The sequence below is a fragment of the Equus asinus genome, chromosome 3 (genome assembly GCF_041296235.1).
Source record: "Equus asinus isolate D_3611 breed Donkey chromosome 3, EquAss-T2T_v2, whole genome shotgun sequence".
Taxonomy (NCBI): domain Eukaryota; kingdom Metazoa; phylum Chordata; class Mammalia; order Perissodactyla; family Equidae; genus Equus; species Equus asinus.
In genome coordinates, this window is record NC_091792.1 from 91,905,013 (window position 1) to 91,923,778 (window position 18,766).

At 40.0% G+C, this 18,766-nt stretch overlaps 1 protein-coding gene across 7 annotated transcripts in view; it reads left to right on the plus strand.

The window, feature by feature from the left end:
• ABCG2 (ATP binding cassette subfamily G member 2 (JR blood group)) overlaps positions 1–18,766 on the plus strand; it is a 129,443-nt gene that overhangs the window by 78,401 nt on the left and 32,276 nt on the right. For all 7 annotated transcript variants that reach the window (XR_011502145.1, XM_014842442.3, XM_014842445.3 and 4 more), the window contains one exon: positions 14,106–14,327. Coding sequence is in view for 6 of the 7 variants with exons in the window: in XM_014842442.3 (XP_014697928.1) it covers positions 14,106–14,327 (222 nt within the window). In the remaining variant the exon portion in view is untranslated. The remainder of the gene's footprint in view (positions 1–14,105; positions 14,328–18,766) is intronic.

Sequence of the window (18,766 nt, forward strand, 5' to 3'; positions counted from 1 at the left end):
ACATTTTCTGTGAACTCCAGCAGTGTTAATATATTGAGTGCGTGGGCAGTGTTCCTTAAGACTTGTCTTTACCTTTCAGAAATTCTGGGCTCAATCTTCTGTATGTGTGTTTATGCTCTTTCTAAATTGTATATGTAGTTTAGTAATCCTACCACAATCTGACTTCTCAGATGACTCCTAAGCATGGTGGTTAGTGACTTTCTCTTGCTAAGGCTTCTAATATTGTTATTAAGCTACTTTGCAACAGGGGTGTGGCATGTTGTGGTTTAGTCTTTCATTCAGTAGGAATCATTGAGAACAGGCTGTCAGGAGCTCCCAAGGGTACAAAAATAGTGGACATCAGGTCCCTGCCTTTACAATAGTGTGTGTAGGCAAGTTTTCTGTTTTCAAATGCAAATGTGGCTTTCGGAAATGGCAGAAATGCAGTAAAATCTAAAGGAGCTTCTTTTAAAATATCATTGTTTTATTTGTAATAAGTGAAATGGCTGAGGTCAAAGAGCGCTAGAGGAGAGTTCCCGCACTAGGGGCTAGGGCTAGGAAAACATGTTAATGTAAAACATTTAGTGTAAAACAATTAATGCTAATTTGTTTGGAGAGCTGTAATCTGAATACTGGCCGTATATTGCTAGAGATCTTGGTGACTTTTATAGGAAAGCCCTGGAGGGTGTCTGGAAGGGTTATAATTTATTTAAATTGATTATTCTTTTTCTTTCATTGGTCCACCTTTGGTATTTGAAATTCTGCATAAATTAGTATGAAACTCACTATGAAAATGTTATGAAATTTGTGTTATGGTCAAAAATGTTTTGGTCAAATGTGGATTGTTTAAAAATCAGATTTAATTTGTAGGGACCTGGAATTGGCCACCCCAAGATATGTCTCTTTGGCATCAGGATTATTTGAGGCTGATTGCTTTTGATAAACTGGGACAGGGAAGGAGGTTCTGAGGAATGGAACTTGCCCTTTGTTGGGACACATTTACCTTTGTAAGATAAATCTCTATCTGTAAAAGGTGCCTCCCTCTCTGTACCAGGAAGAAGGAAGGAGATGACCTTTTCTCTAGTGGCTCTTAATCAATACCAAAGGCAAGGACTTAAAATCTGCATTTTATTGTGCTTCTCTAGTAACCTCCTGTAACTGACTTCCCTCCCCCTCCCAACGTTGGCATTTCTTTAGGGATTAAGCATCTTTCCTTAGGCTAGGAACTGATTGCCGTGCTCACCTGTGACCGCCCAGCTCCAGACAATCGACTTGCCTCGTGCTACGCCCTCTGAGACAGCAGACCATTACCTGCTGTGTCCATCAAGCACTGTGCCCACAGGGCAATCTTGTGACTATTGTGGGAGGGACATTTCATCACATGTGAAACACCCTGTTTGGGGGTATATAACCACTATGTGTACCCCACTTCTTCGGTGCCCTTTCTTCCTTTGGGAAGAAAGGGCCCCGAGCCATGGTTCCTCATAAAGCTTTGTTTAATTTTTTCTTGCTATTCTGTCTCATGTGAATTTAATTTGTTCTCCGGCCAGACGAACCCCCATTGGGGAAGAGGAAATGTCTTCCTCCCCTACAAATTCTTTAAGGATTCACCTCTTTTGAGGAAAGTGGTCGAATTCAGTTTAGCAATTGTTCAGAAGACAGTTCTAAAAAACCTGAAGCATGTCTTCTTCAGCCATGTTTGATCATTTTTTAGATTTATTTGTTATTCACAACCTGAAAAATATAGCATTGTCCTATTTTTGAGATAAATGTAATACTGTAGTTCTGTGCTCTTTTGAAACTCAGGAATGAATTGATTTGATCCAGGATATAGCAAGTATATGTATCTTTCATGGGGTTATAAAATTGGTTATTTATAAAGTAACACAGGAATGAGAATACATTTTGAAAAAGTCAACAGTCTAGAGCTGTATTATCCACTGTGGTAACCATTAGCCACATGTGGCTATTTAAGCTTAAGTGAACTGAAATTAAATAGCATATAAAAATTCACTAGCTGGATTTCATGGGCTGAGTAGTAGCCATGTGTGTCTAGTGGATAGCACCATTTTATTTCCCCCTGCATGTTGCTGAAGAATGTGTAAAGAAGCATAGGTACTTTTCATTCTGACCCCCAATTATGTTGAACTGTGATACATGAAAGAATCACTTCCTTGGGCTTTATTTATAGATTTTTTACACATCAGGAACTAGATTACCGTCTATAAAAAAAGTGATTTGTTGTGTAATTTGTGGCAATGAAGGGAGTTGTTAATTTTTAACTTTGGCCAGTTAACTTTGTCCTCTTGCTGGTGCTTCTTAATTTCCACAATTTTATTTTTTATCTTTTTTTAAAGATTTTATTTTTTCCTTTTTCTCCCCAAAGACCCCCAGTACATAGTTGTATATTCTTCGTTGTGCGTCCTTTTAGTTGTGGCATGTGGGACGCTGCCTCAGCGTGGTTTGATGAGCAGTGCCATGTCTGCACCCAGGATTTGAACCGACAAAACACTGGGCCACCTGCAGTGGAGTGCGCGAACTTAACCACTCGGCCACGGGGCCAGCCCCTAATCTCCACAATTTTAAACATAATCTTAGGCCCTTAAATTTCCTCTCAAGCTACAGTCTAGGGGAGGAAAAACTCTTCCTTTCCTCTCTTAGGTTCAGTGATTGGGAGCCTGCAAATTAAACTGACAAAAGACAAATTAGTAAGAGAAATTGACAAAGTCTAGTTTTAATAAATCTGGCATGATTATTTACATAAGTACAGCAAGAATTGTAATTGATTATATAGGCTCCTTTAAATCTGCTTTGCTGGAACCTTATAAGGAATCTCAGGTTGAACTTTAAAGGCCTCTCAAGGCCAGGAAAGCCAGGCCATAACTTGTCATCAGATTCTGCCTGCAGTACCTATAGATTTGGGGGAATTCCTCTCTTCGAGAGGTTCCCCAAAATAATTGAGCTTCCTTGTACCTGCCAGAGGGAGTAACATTTTTTACTCAACCTTACCAGGTCACTGTGATGTGGGGTCAGTGAGCCAAGGAGTCGAAAGAAAGATTTCTTGGACTCTCAAGATCTGGCAGTAGTGCTCTTTTATTTAGAGAATAGTGTAGAATAGCATGGGGACAGGACCCATGGGCAGTCAGAGCTGCTGTTTGGGGACAGGGCCCACCGGCAGGAGGAGGTGCTGCTGCCACTGCTTCTGCTGCAAACATGGGTGGAGAGTAAGGCTAATTTTAAGGCATAGGTATGTGAGCCATCTCTTTACAAGACAAAGGAAAGAACATGTAAAATGGTATCAGTGCAGGTGGGGTCTGGCCATTGGGTGGTCCCACAACTTTTAGATAAGAATCAAATCGGATTAAGTAAAGGCCAGAAGCCACCACCCTAAATCAGTTACATGAGGTTGCCAGACAGTAACCAACTTAAGTTCTTGCGTTCCTCATTAAGAGTTTCCAGAGATAAGGCCATCCCCCTTCTTCCTGGCACAGAGAGGGAGGCATCTTTACAGATGGAGGTTTCCCTTACAAATGTAAATGTTTCTCAGCAAAGGGCAATCAAACTCCAGTCCTCGGAGCCTGCTTCTCATCTGCAGTTTTAAAATTAACCAGCCTAAAATCCTCATCAACTGGAAACCCAGAAGAATGGTACCAGGACAATATTTCCAAGTGGCTTTATTCCAGGAAGTCAACCTTCGTTTCTCAAAAGCTGTCGTGTCATATCCAAGTCTGTATGTTTTTCTCAAATATGAAGTTCCAGTCAAAGCCTTAGTATTATGACCAGTGTTTCCAATTGTGTCCTGTCATAAGAAGAACAGATTTTTATTGGACTTATGCAAACAACCATATTGCCATGAGAATAAGAATACTTACTCATCAGGAGTTTTTACCTTTTGGAGGGCTCAGTTAGGGAGAAAAAGATAAATGCTTCAATTTTGTTTACAAATTGCTATAAATCATAGTTCCTTAAGAGAATAGAGAAAAACTTTTCTTAAATCTGAAAAAAACCCAAAACATCAAAAATCAGTAATATCTCAAGCAACAAGCCATAAAAAATTACAATCATCCCTATGGGTTTATTCAGTCCTTTGTAATTGGTTCTTGATCTTAATCTTCTATCAGCAGTTTTATGAGGTCATCAGTTCTTCTGTTAGAGTTCTGAAATCTTTTATCCAGCTCAGTTTTATAATCTGAAAGTTTATCAGAAACCTGTATTCTAGAGTGTCAGAGTCCCTTCCATTAATTTCTCTGAAGATGAAACATATTTGCCAAAACATCAGACTAAAACAACTGTCTGTAAATAACAAAATATTCAAAAGTGGTAATTGACAAAGATATTTGACCATTCTTGTGACATATAACATTTTGAGATAATAAGCAGAATCATGGCTGACAATCAGAACAGATCAGAATTTTAGATAATTTAAAAAATACTTATATCAATAACACTCATCGACATAATACCGTTTAAGAAAGTTTATCATTACTTGTCAACGCTTCCCATGTAATTTAACATACCAAATAAGCCTAATTAGTTTAGCATTTTTTTCTTATAGAAAGAGAGCAAATCTCTCTGAGAAGTCTCAGGGGCCCTCTGAAAATCCCCAGAGAAACTCTCCCTCCTCTTCCAGGTCAAAAGAAAGCTTTTATTCAGGACTTGAATATTTTTGTTGGAGGGGAGCTTGTCAAAAATACTAAAAGCTTTAAAACGTCTGTTCAGATAGGAAACAAAGCTCACTGCGAAACCACGTTAAAGTATGTATTCAAAGTGACAACAGAACCAGTCAAGGAGAAGCAGTTAAAATAGTGAAAAAAATTTTTTATCGAGAGCAGATAAAATGTTTAGGAAAATTATCCTTTTAAGAAAGAAGAGACTAAATTTTAATTTTGTACCAGTTTACTTTTGACATTAAAACTTATTTATTTAATAAATTTATTTTAATCTCAGTCAACGTGACCATAGATAAAACTCATTAGGGCTTTACTTCACAAACCTTAGGTTACTTATCTTTTACATTCAGAATTTATCCCGGTGCTTTAGGACAAATTTATCTTTCTTAACTTAAGAATCAAAAATATTTCCATTCTTTATAGCTTTTTTACTGAAAACGTACATTTTACTTTCCTTATATACAGACCTTTTAGAAGTAGTGTTTTCTCATAGAAAATTCTTCAGCATACATAAAACATGTTTATCAATAAACCTAAGCATGTTTCAGTTTCTTTGATATAAGAAACCAAAGGCAGACAAATATATACTTAGTAGTTAACCTTTAATATTTTATCTTACGTAGAAATGACTTAGATACCCAATAAACTGTTCTCATTTTACTTAACTTAGCAAAGTTAGAGAGTTTAAGTTTCCAAAAAGATTTTGGAAGCTGTTATTTTAAGTATGCACACTATACAACATAATTATTATGCTTAAAAACTCTTACCCAGTTTTAACAATTATGTTTAAATTACTCTGAAAAACTTAATGTGACTCCTCCGGAGTCTAAAGAATATTGTGGCCACGTGGTGTTACAAAGGAAAATCATCCCTCTTTAGACATTGGCTTACAGCTATAGGTCGACCAGTCAGCCCAAGTTTTTCCCAAGGTGCTCTTAGGTGGAATAAATGCGGCACCTCCCATGTTAACACTTTTAAAAGGAAAGACAAACAGACAAACAACAACAAATACCAAACAAGTGCCCTTTTCCAAAAGCCTTCGGCCACAAATGGAAGCCAAAATGAAGACCAAAACCAAAACCAAATCTAAAAACCAAAGTACTTTCAGTCCCAGCTCAGTCCGTGTCCTACACTCGGGGGGTGCCTAACAAATGAAGATCCGCTATGCATATCTTCCCAAATGAGCAAGGACAAGGGACCTCGGTTGTGCACACCCGGGGGACTTACCAAAATCTGGACGGGGCATCGTGACTTAAAAATGAATGGAGCCCAGAGGGCTGCCAGGTACCCGTTATTTCCAACCAGTCCGGTTGGAAAAGGTTAGCACAAGGAGCAAAACAAAAACTACCAGCTACTTGCAAGAGACGTCTTCCTAAGTCCTGAACCTAGTTTCTTCCACCACCAAAGCAAAAGCACCATGGGCCAATGACGTTTGGTTAGCAGCCAGTTGCTTGGGGCTGATGCCTGAGGCAAGGGGCTCAGGCAGCTGCAGGACAGCTTCCAAGAGAGGCCTTTAGCCATAGGCTGGTGTGCCACAGGTGAGATGTCCACCTGGGACATGGTCCCATCTGGGTTGCCAAATTGATAGCGAACCTGAAGTGAGTTTGCTCACCTGTTGCACGGCAAGCCAATCTCTGATACCGGGTGTAGTGGAAGAAAGTAGGAATTTTATTATTGCACAATACTGAGCAAGGAGAAAGGGCAGCTAACGCTGAAATCCCAAACTCCTTGAAAAGCTACAAGGAAGGGTTTTTAATGTGGGCTTTTAGGTGGGGGAAGGGAGCATATGGCCTTGTTGGTTGGAGCTTTCCTACCAGCCTGTCTTTGGCCTTAGACAACTTGCAGAGAGGAGGGAGCCCATGACCTTGCTGGTCAGCAGCTTTCCTACCAGCCTGTATCTCCTTGTGGAGAGGAGATAATGAATCCAAGTGCTTGTCCTTGGCGGTGTCTGTCTCCATGGAGGATAGTGGATTCTGGAGCCAGGAAGCCAGGGAGTAGGCAGGGAATGAGTGCTTTGGTTTTAACCCTTCATTTCCTGGGTTTAATGTAGGGGAAATGATATCAGGGCCCGCATCAAAAGGACAGCTTAGATTTCATCATTTGGGAAAAGAGTTAACAGAAAAATGTGACTCAAAGGGGCAATTAGCATTTGGGGCTTAAATACCATCTTAATAAGAGAAGGGGAGAGGGAGAAGCGCACTTGAGGGAAAACGAATGACTTTTTTTTAAAAGATTTTATTTTTCCTTTTTCTCCCCAAAGCCCTCCCAGTACATAGTTGTGTATTTTCAGTTGTGGGTCCTTCCAGTTGTGGCATGTGGGATGCTGCCTCAGCATGGCCTGATGAGCAGTGCCATGTCTGTGCCCAGGATTCAAGCCAGCGAAACCCTGGGCCACCGAAGTGGAGCGTGCAAATTTAACCGCTCAGCCACGGGGCTGGCCCCCAAAACGAATGGCTTTTAGGAAAGATAATTGGGCCCTTTGGACAGTAAATGGGAGATGTGGGGATCATTTTGTGACAGTTCTGTGGGTATCTCTAGGGCCTCCTGTGAACTAGGCCCTCTGCTGTGAACTTCTGACCCTCTGCTCTGTCTCCCTTGAATGTTAAGAATCACATGTCCCAAGCTGAGCTTCCTGATCTTGTGTCCTGAAGTCAAAGTGAAGAAAGCTTTTCTAGGAGGAAATAGTCAACTCTCAATGTTGCTGGTAGTATGTCTAAGGGGACAACTAAGAATTGGTCACTAATTTACTAGAAACTACTTAATTGTAGATTTTATGGTCTGCGAATTACATTTTAATCAAAAAAGTCATTGGATATGTCACTTTGGCCCTCACCAAACTTTGTCAAGAGTAGTTTCGGTATGAGGGTGAATGGGAGGGAGGGGGCAATGGACAGGAGCTGTGGGATTTTCTTTTTTAAGAAAAACAAATGCCTCCAAGGGGTTGTTAGAATTTTGGACTTATATACATCTTAATGGAAGGGGAGGGGAAGAAGGGAGAAGAAGTATAGAATTTTCTAACAGTAGAGAAGGAAAAACTGATGCAGGGGAAGAAAAAGTGAGGGGTGGTAGAAAGTACTGGAGAGATTAGTAAGCGAGAGGGAATGAAAAGTAGAGGACAGAAAGTCCTGGAGGAGATGGCCTCTGATAAGCAGAGGGAGTGGGCTGTGAAAATAGGACATGGATAGGGGCTGGCTGGGTAGCGTAGTGGTTATGTTTGGCACGCTCTGCTTCGGTGGCCTGGGTTTGTGGATTTGGATCCTGGGTGCAGATGTGTACCACTCTTCATGCTGTGGTGGCGATCCGTATACAAAATAGAGGAAAGATTGGCACAGATGTTAGCTCAGGGTCAATCTTCTTCACACACACACACACAAGGAGATGGATTAAAGCTGGGAAAGAGAGTTGGGTGAGAAGACAGTGAGTTTATTCACAGTGCCAAGGTTGGGAGCATGCATGGCCGAGATAGTAGGGAGCGCAAGATCATTAAAGGAGAGAAAGTCAAAGGGCTGGGGAAGCCAAGGACAAAAGTCTTCTACATGGGTTTTGAAATTCACTGCAGCCACCAAGATCCTAAACTTTACCACTGTGTGTGACAGTATAAGTCATCGATGCCTCTTGGAAAGCTGTTCACACTTGAATGCTCAATTGAGTGTGGGTGTGTAGCACTTTTTAAAATCAAAGAGCAATACATTATTGCATAATGAGGACCCTAAGAGGGTGGGGTGGTTTATCATCCACGAGAGTCTTGTTAATGGTTTTCAGTTTTTAACCAAAGATCTCTCTCTCTCTCCCTCTCTCTGATGTCTCACAGACATCTACCTCTTACCACATTGGAACTGAACTCTTGAACTTTGACCTCCCCCCTGTCATTAACAGCCCCATCCCCTGGTCCAAGCTTGTCTCACTTGGTTTTCTGCAATAACTTCTATGTGGACTTTGCTTCCACAATTGCCACACAGCAGCCAGAATGGTCTCTTAAAAACATAATTAAGATCCTGAACCTTTCCTGCTTAAAAGGCTTCAGTGGCTTCTTGCTGACTGTACAAGACCTTCCATGATGGGGTCTCTTCCTCCCTGGCTGACCTTGTCCTTTGTGCCACATTCCCCAGATTACGCTGCTGCAGTGCTGTCGGGGCCTAGAGTGCCAGCCTCGGATTGTCCGCTGGCCTGGAGACCTCAGTGGTCTGACCCCAACTCTACATTACTGAGCAGGCTTTGGACCTGAATACAGTATCAACACGGGATGCTTCAGGCTGGATCTGTCAAATCGGGCACAGCGTGAAAACCCGTGGATCGATTGATAGAGGACTTTTTTAAAGCAAGGGATAATTTAGGGAAGTTAAAATTCAGATTTTGAGTGTTTTTTCTAAAAAGTATTTGATAATATCCTGCTTCTATTTCTGTCCAGTCATAAGTTTTGTAGCAGTCATCTGACAGTGACGTGAGGCCCCCTAACTCCTCATCAGAATTGTAAACTCTTGGCGTTACGGTAAATAGTTGAAGAGGTGTGTCTTTGCACAGCATGTCCTTATGGTTGTGAGGCAGAGTGCAACTCTCCATTTGCTGATGTTATCCCTGGGAAAAAATGGATGAAGAGGCCCCTGAACTCGTGACCTGAGGCCCCTCTGGCTCCTACCAGCATGTGCAATAATTATAACTGCACAGGTGTCTGGCTGAGGGCTTCAGGCTCGACCTGTGTGCTTGTCTTCCTTACGTGCAGTTTCCATTGTATTATGCACTTTGTTTACAGTACACTATCAGATTAAGAGTATGATAAGGAGTGAAATAGAGAAAAATGGCATTTTTAATTCAGATTATCATTCTTTTAATAGGTATACCAGCATCTATGGAAGAAAATTGTTCAAACTTTTCAAAAAAGTAAAAATGTGGCCTCATTAGTTAGAAAACAACAAGAAGAGTGGAAAGGTGACATAGGGAGGCCACCAGCAAGGGGACAGCTAGAAAAGGGAGAAGAATCTCATCATTCAAAGCCCCTTGATTGTTTTTTTTTCTTTTGCTGGGGAAGATTATCCCTAAGCTAACATCCATGCCAATCTTCCTCTAGCTCGATCATGTTTGAAAAGAATTTTCCAGCTGGCTAAGGATATAATCAGGCCAGGGGACCACGTAGGCTGGTTGTGAGCCATTTGGATGCTTCTTTTATCTAAGGACTTAGTCTTTACAGGGGCTTTAGGGTACAGAAGGTGATATAAAACCCAATTAGGACTAGCAGGTGCTCTGGAAGCAAGATGGGAAGCTGATTTTTGTTATAGGGAAATCTACATGTGATTTAGGGTTTTTTTCCTTCTCCCCAAAGTCCCCTAGTACATAGTTGTATATTCCAGTTGTAGGTCCTTCTGGTTGTGCTATGTGGGACACCGCCTCAGCATGGCCTGATGAGCGGTGCCATGTCCACACCCAGGATCCGAACTAGTGAAACCCCACGGTGAAAACCCGGCCATGGAAGTGTAGCGCATGGACTTAACCACTTGGCCATGGGGTGTCCCCCACGGTTTTTAAAATATATATATATAAAAGGAAAATAATGCTGGGGCTGGCCTGATGGCACAGCAGTTAAGTACGCATGTTCTGCTTCTTTGGCGGCCCTGAGTTTGCTGGTTCGGATCCCGGGTACGGACATGGCGCTGCTTGGCAAGCCATGCTGTGGCAGGTGTCTCACATATAAAGTAGAGGAAGATGGGCACAGATGTTAGCTCAGGGCCAGTCTTCCCCAGCAAAAAGAGGAGGATTGGCAGATGTTAGCTCAGGGCTGATCTTCCTCAAAAAATATATATATATATAAAAGGAAAATAATGCTAATCCAACAGGGGAGACAGATATGCCTAGGGAGCTTTCAACTGGCGGCAAAGATTACTGTTTACTTGGGAGCAGTTGCATTTATTGATTCGTCTAACCCAGTATCCTGTATTAAGTGCAGATTGAGTACTTTGACGTTAATATGGTGCCGAGGTGTTGCATTTTCTTTATTTTTTAATCATTGCTATCTATTTTTTGCTTCCTCTTAAAGTAATGCATTGTTCCATATTGGTGTTAAAAATAAAAAAAGTGTTTTTGGTGTAGTGTGCTTCTGCTGGATGGTCTGCCTCGGGTATATCTGTCACATCGCTGATTTGTGACTCATGAACCAACTGAGGCCCCGCTGTCTCCCTGAGGAAGATTGTTGGAATCCTAGTGAGGAGCCAGGCAGCTCCTAGGCAGTGTGAGTTACAAACTTAATGCTATTGCAGTGAAGTCAAACTCTTCATACACACACACTTCTAAAATTGTTGTATTTATAACAGGTTTAGCGCTTTGTCTTGTCTGGGCACGGATGATCTTTCTTGGGTACTTTAGTTCCAGTTCGTGCCTTTTCTTAGCAGAAAATCTCACAAAAATCTCTTACCAACTTCCATCTTGAGCCAATGACCTATTTAAGTTCAAGGAGTGTGTATTTGATCCTCTTAATGTGTCTTGGAAGAGAGGGTTAGAAGGTGTCGTCAGTGGCTGGACATTAAGTAGAGGTGGCAGCAGGAGAAGTGATTGTGGGCATTGGAACTGGCATATTTTGGCTTCTGAAGACGTGGGGAGACGGCTTCATAAGTTGTAAAGTCAAGAGGTAAGGGCCGTAGATTACTTGGGCCTGTGCTTTCTCGTTCACTGCTTTAATAGAATAGGATTTTGGCTAATCATTACCGCTCATTGTGTTGACGGATGGAAACTAAGCTATTTACCTTTAGTTTCCTGGGTGCCAATCTTTAAGTGGGTTCCTACTTTTCCAGGTTCCAAAACTGAATAGATTGTTGTAGTGTGGTAACAACAGAGTGGTTTTGGGTACAGAAACAGTTACTCAGAGATTACTTTGTTTTTTAGCGGCTTTATGTGATATGCCCAGCTGAGGTTTCATTGTGTTTATCTTACTTTGGTGTTCATAGAGCTCCTTCAATCTGTGGCTTGATACCTTGTCAGTTTTAGAAAATGCTTGTCCAGTATTTCTTCAAACATTGGTTCTGCTGCATTTCCCCCCCCATCCCAGGTCTCTAGTTACATGTGTGCTTGACCTTTTTCATCATGTCCCATATGTTTCTTAGGCTTTTTATGTTTTCATCCTTTTCAGTCTGGAGTTTTTTTTTTCCTTTTCTTTTCCATGATGATAATTTTCATCCACTTTAATCTAGATGCCAGTCCACTAGGTCACAAATTCTCCTTCTAATCTGCATCTAAACTGCTGTTACATTCATTTATTGATTTTTTTAAAAAATATAGATTCTGTTTCTTTGGTGATGGTCTATCTTTTTATTTTCTTAAACAAACATATTAATCAGTTATTTTATTGTCAATGTCTGGTAACTCCAGTCTGCATTACTGGTGGTCTATTTCTATTTCCTTATTTTTGGAACATTAGGTCCTGTTTTCTGGCATGCCTGGTAAGTTTTGGTTGAAAATTTGTATGATATCTTCTTTGAGAGTGGATTTAACTTTCTTCCAGCAGACAAATAAAGGATGAGCAAATCACTTTGATTGAGTAGAGGCTGGTCTATTTCTGGGTTGCCGTGTTTCCAGGATATGGCCCTTCTGGCATCTCAAAAGCTTGGGGTTTCCAGGGCTCCTCTTGGTAGGCTCGCAACTCTAAATTTTGTCTTCTTAGCATGGAGAGACTGCTGAAACATTTGCTCAGCTTTCTAGCCTCTAGCAGTTCTTTCTGCCTGGTTTTTCTGAGTTTTGCCCCAGGTGTGTGCAGTTTGCCTCAAGAGGAAAGGTGCACAGAATGCTACGTTTGCCTTTATGTTGTTCTCTCCTTTACAGAATTTTGGCTCCTAAAATCCTGGCTGTTTTGGTTGCTGTCATCAGAGAGAACTCTTCAAACAGTTCAATCTCATATTTGATCTAGTTCTATAGTTGCTGTTAGGAGGGTGACTGGTTTGTCACAGCTACTCCATCATAGCCAGAGAGGAAGTTCTTCATAGATTGCTTTGATTTTTAAAAACTAAAACTAGGTTTATGGAAGTTTCACATTTCATACCTATTTCACAAGCTTTTGTTTTTAAATGAATTTTTTTTTTCTCCTTCTCCCCAAAGCCCCCCAGTCCATGGTTGTATATTCTAGTTGTATATCCTTCTAGCTCTGCTATGTGGGACACTGTGGCAGCGTGGCTTGATCAGCGGTGCTTGGTCCATGCCCAGGATCCAAAGCAGAGTGTGCGAGCTTAACTATTCCAGCCCCCACAAGATTTTAAGTACACCTTAAGGTCTTACTCTAAATCTTTTAAAGGGGCCTTTTGTAACTTGTTTAATGAGACCCTTTAAACCTCATTTATAAATTTAAAACTCGGTTTTTGTTTTGAATTCTTTAATTGCTTAAATATTGGTTTGATTTCCTTAATCATTTTTATAGTTAATTCTAGATCTAAGAATTTAAATATGTTTGCCTCTTAAGGAAATGTGTCATTCCTAGCAGTTTTGGAGATTATCTTCTTAGCTGATTGAAGGAGTATAACAACCCGGGATGTAAAGCCTTGAGCTATAAATTCAGAGAAATTTCTCTTCTCATCTTCTTCCTATTTAGTTATTAGATCTTTAATTGACTCCTAATTGGAATTTATGTATTCACAGTTGTGTCTGCCTCCCCAGTAGAAGTTCCAAGGTGGTTCTTATCACTGGGAAATTGCCTATTCATTGGAAATGAGCTGTTTATTGCAGTACAGTTTAACATGGACTTGTTTTTTAAAAAAATGTTAATATATTTCATTGAACCCAATATTTTTACTTAAACGTGTAATCAATATAAAAGCGACTGATGAGGTATTTTACATTCTTTTTTTAAAAAAAAGTGGATCTCTTATTTTTATTTTTTTAATATTTCTTTATTTATTTTGAGGAAGATTAGCCCTGAGCTAACATCTGCTGCCAATCCTCTTTTTTTGCTGAGTAAGACTGGCCCTGAGCTAACATGTGTGTCCATCTTCCTCTACTTTATATGTGGGATGCCTGCCACAGCATGGCTTGACAAATGGTGTGTAGGTTCACACCTGGGATCCAAACCAGTGAACCCTGGGCCACTGAAGTGGAATGTATGAATTTAACTGCTGCGCCACTGGGCCAGCCCTTATTTTTATTTTTTAAATTGAGATATAATTGACATAATGTTAGTTTCAGGTGTACAACATAATGATTCAATATTTGTATATATTGTGACATCATCACCACAATGTCTAGTTAACATCCATCACCACATATAGTACAAATTTTTCTTTTCTTGTGATGAGAACTTTTAAGATCTACTCTCTTAGCAACTTTCAAGTATACAGTACAGTGTTACTAACTATAGTCACCATGCTGTACATTACATCCCCAGGACTTATTTATTTTATAACTTATTTTAAGGGTACTGTTATCTGGTGTTTACAATCTCATTTATTTCTCTGAACGATCAGCTTACTGTTGCTTTTCCCTCTACAGAAACGCAGAATCTCTCCAAATGTCGTCCAGTAATGACCAAGTTTCTATCCCGATGTCACAAAGAAACACCAATGGCCTCCCCAAGAAGACTCCCAAGGGCGTGAAGGCATTTACTGAAGGAGCTGTGTTGTCTTTTCATAACATCTGCTATCGAGTAAAAGAGAAGAGTGGCTTTCTACTTTGTCGAAAAACAGTTGAGAAAGAAATACTATCTAATATCAAGTATGTGCATGAACTTTTAGTTAAATGGCTCTATTGACATACAGTGAACTTCACGGATTTTACCTATTGCAGATAAAGGTGCTGTGAACTTTTGTGTATAAGTCTGTACAGATATACAGACATGTGCTTTCATTTCTTCTGGCTAAACTAGGAGTGAAATGGTTGGGTCACATATGAGGTGTATATTTAACTTTTAAAGGAACTGCCAAACTGATTTAAAGGGATTGTACCATGTGCATCAACTTTTGTTTGAGAAACTAGGGGAGCAAGACAATTCCTCTACCCTCTGGGTCCTTCTGGCAGGTCTAAGAATTAAATTGACATGAGACAGAATAACAGGAGAACATAGAACAAAGCTTTATAACGTGTATATGTGGGAGAAACTCAGGAAATCTGAGTAACTCGCCAGAATGGCCAAAGCCACCACCTTAAATATCACCTTCAGCTAAAGACAAAGGAGGATGTTGCAGATAGGGGGAGTCAGTTATGGAAGATTACCAGAAAAGGACAGTAAACAAGAGTAAGGTTATTATGCAGATTTAAGTCCTTGCCTTCCGCACTGATGAGAGTTTCTAGAAATAAGGTCATCCTCCTCTTCCTGGTACAGAGAGGGCGACACCTTTACAGATGGAGATTTCCCCTACAGATGTAAATGTCTCTTATGAAGGCCAGCTTCTCCTTAGTTTTCAGAGCTTCTCTTGTGTCTGCAGTTTTTTAAAAATAACCAGCCCAAAATAACCCTCATGCCAAACAGATGCATCTTGAGGTGGCAAATTCTGCTCCTCTACAAAACCAAACAGTTAATGTGTCATTTAGTTTTTACTGGGTAAGCCTTGTGTTTTAGTGGAAAGAGGTGTGGCTATACGATTTACTGCTTCTTGACTGTGGGGATATAATTGTAGTCTCTAAACTTCAGTTTTCTAATCTGTGAAATAGAAGATCTGCCACTGTACCTTATGAGTCAGACACTTTTAGGTCCTTATGCACATCATGTCCTTTGTGTTCTAGAAGCAAGGTCAGGAGGTTGAAATGGTAATATATTGTGAAAGTACTTTGGTTTTCAAATAGATTTTAAATAAGTGGTCTGTTTATATAGTAGTTTATAATCTGTGACAATTTACTTAATGCTTTCCCCCGTTATACAGACAAAGGGAAACTATTTAAACATAAGACAATTATAGCTTAGCTTAAGTTATGCAGTTTAAGTCTAATGTGATAGGAGAATTTAGGATCCAAATCAATACATTTAATTATATTTTAGAATCCAAATGAATATAAAGCTATAGTCTTCATTCTCTTCATCTAGCAGTGGATTCATCATGTGGTGGTGGGCTGGGCAGTAGAGTGGGGAGAGAAATGAGGATTTCTATAGAATCTACTGGTACCAGGTACCTCTGTTCTTTCATAGATGATGGCCATTAGGGTTGTTAATGTTTTTCTGATTTCTAGAGAACTCAGCTTGACTCTTACTCTCTGGAGTGGAGAGGGAGGGAATCTTGGTTTTCTCAGACAGCATGGCCTATGTGTTTTATTTTGTTTGTTTAATAGGGGAAGTAATGACTCCTAGACAAAACAAGCAGCTTTGGCCAGGTAGGGCTGCACACCTAGATGGAATCAGCTGTTTCTCGCATTTTCTTGATGCGTTACATGGGACTGTGGTCTTTCCTGTTGCTAGCAGCCAACTGCTCCCAGAGGGCTAGGAAATGACGAGTAGGGGAGAAAAGTTTTGGATGTGAGTGGGAAAGAAACTATGGGGCTCTGAGATTGCTTGGGTTGTGGTGAGGTCACATGCTGTGCAGGATTAGATACAACTTTCTCCGAGTAGCAACATCTACTGTCATGCCTACTTCTTGTTGCTTTCTTGTGGTAGTTAAGAAACCCTGACTAGGAGAATGGCATATCCCTGATAAGAGGAATGGTAGGTACACAGCTTCTGTCTTTTGCTGTGTGCCTAAATAGAATTGACTGGCCTTTCTGAAAGCTGATGTTTTAATTTTTTTAATTTATTTTAAAAATTTCCTTTATTGAGGTCACATTGGTTTATAACATTATATAAATTTCAAGTGTAAATCATTATATTTCAGGTATATATCATTGTATTTCGACTTGTGTATAGACTGCATCGTGTTCACCACCGTCTAGTTGCTGTCTGTCATAGTACATATGTGCCCTTTTACCCCTTTCAGTGTCCCTCTGCCCCTTTCTCCTCTGGTAACCACCAATCTGTTCTCCATATCTGTGTGTGTGTTTGTTTGTTTATCTTCCACATATGAGTGAAATCATATGGTATTTGGCTTTCTTTATCTGACTTATTTTGCTTAGCATAGTACCCATGTTGCACAAATGGCAAGATTTCATCTTTTTTATGGTTGAGTAAGTAACATTCTATTGTGTGTGTGTATGTGTGTATGTCACGTCTTCTTTATTCGTCCATTGATGGGCACTTAGGTTGCTTCTAAGACTTGGCTATTGTGAAGAATTGAAAGCTGACAAGTTTTTGTGGAACATAATAATCAAGAAAATGTTGGTCACGTCGGATTTTGTGCTAAGTGAAGGTAGCAAATGATTTGAATATGTGCAGGTTGACTAGATTTAAAATGCGTACAGTATTTTGCATTTTACTCTAAGGTACATTTATCTTGCTTAGTTTTAAAGCCAGTAGATTAGTAACTTGATACACTAGAAGTGTCATCTGCTTGAGGCTGCATAATGTTTTATGTGGTTTAGTCATATGCAATTCAGCAACAGATGAGTTCATCCTTAAGGACATTCCTGGCTTCATAAAAATTCAGTCAAATCTTGTAATTCTTTTAAATTTTACTGTTCAAAGGCCACCAGGGTTTTCTTGCTTATTAGCATTTCTGGTTTAGGCTTATCTGAGAAAGTTCATCCCTTTTTGATGTAGTGTTTCTAATCTTTCTCCTATCTGTTGGCTTCAACTAAGTCGAGTTTCTAGGATGGTAGAAAGGTTGTTCTCCTTTATCTTATTTTTGATTTGTGTTTGATAGCTCTATCACCATTCAAAATAGTAACTGTATTCCAAAACTGATGAACATCTTGATTTTTATTATTCCTTTGGACATTTGTAATCTCATTTGTAGAACTCAGTAGCTAGAACTTGATGTTCTCTGTGGGGGTAAGAAGATAAAACAAGATATGACTGTGAGAATTCAAAAAGTGGAGATTTTACTGCCTCATGAACAATCTTTCTGTTATGCTTAGTTTTTTCTCCATCCCCAGCATTTGAGCTTTTCCTCACTAATGCTGGAGAGCTATGGAAAAAACAGTGCAGGAGACGTGTGGATATCCTGTATTCTTCAGGGAAATTCATTATACTATTTGGGGATTTCTGAAATTAATAATTTATTTTGAAATAATTTCGAACTTAAACCCTGTGGGAACATAACCCTTCACCCAGATTCCCCACCTATTAACATTTCATTGATTTGCTCATCATTTTGGCTCTTCATGTACCCATTGTCATTAGTATTTTTCTGAACCATTTGAGAGCAGGCTGTCCATATGGTGCTCCATTATCTCTAACACCTCTAGTGTATATTTTCCAGAAATAAGGACTCTTTCTAATATAACCACTCAGTCACTGTCTGGGAGCAGCCCAGGGGAAGCATAGCCTCATGTTGGATGTAGTGGTGGGTCCTAAGGGGCCGTAGGTCAATCGTGGTCTTCACATAGTTGACTGAACACCACATTATGTCTCCTTGGTCTCTCTCAACCTGCGATTTTCCTGTCCCACCCGAGGTGATGTTAACCTTGATCGCCTGGTCATGTTGGTGTCTTCCAGCCTTCACCATAAGCCACCATTTTCCTCTTTGTAATTAATAAATATTATGAGGGGAGATAACTCTGACATTATTTCCAAACCCTTTTCCTCATTAAACCTCAGCCTACCAGCTTCAACCCCTATTGATGACTGCCGGGTGAATTAGTAACCAACACTATGATGGTTACCAAAAGTGACTTTGTGTTTTCAGCCATCTCTTCTATACAGGTTACCGAAGGGTGACTTTGTGTTTTCATCCATTTCTTCTATACGAGTTAGTTTGCATTCTACTAAAAGGGAAAAGCTTTAGTCATCATCTCTTCGTTAATTTATTTATATCAGTGTAGACTCATGGGTTTGTATTTTATTCAATGGCATTCAATAGTAATGCGTTGTTCATTTTGATACTCATCTTGATACTCCTGTTGTTCCTGATTGGGTCAAGGTAGGTTCCGTGTTTTGTTTTTCTAAACTCATTCTTTTGACATATTCTCTCATTCTTTGTGTATTTTGTTGGTATAACAAGAATTCCAGACTCCCTGTACTCTTACCCTGCCTCAGACCGGACTCAGCTGATGTTTCTTTTTGTGGAGGTTCATATTTATAAACCAAGATCTGGGTGTTTGGAATGTTCATTGCTATTGGGATGTTGTAGCTT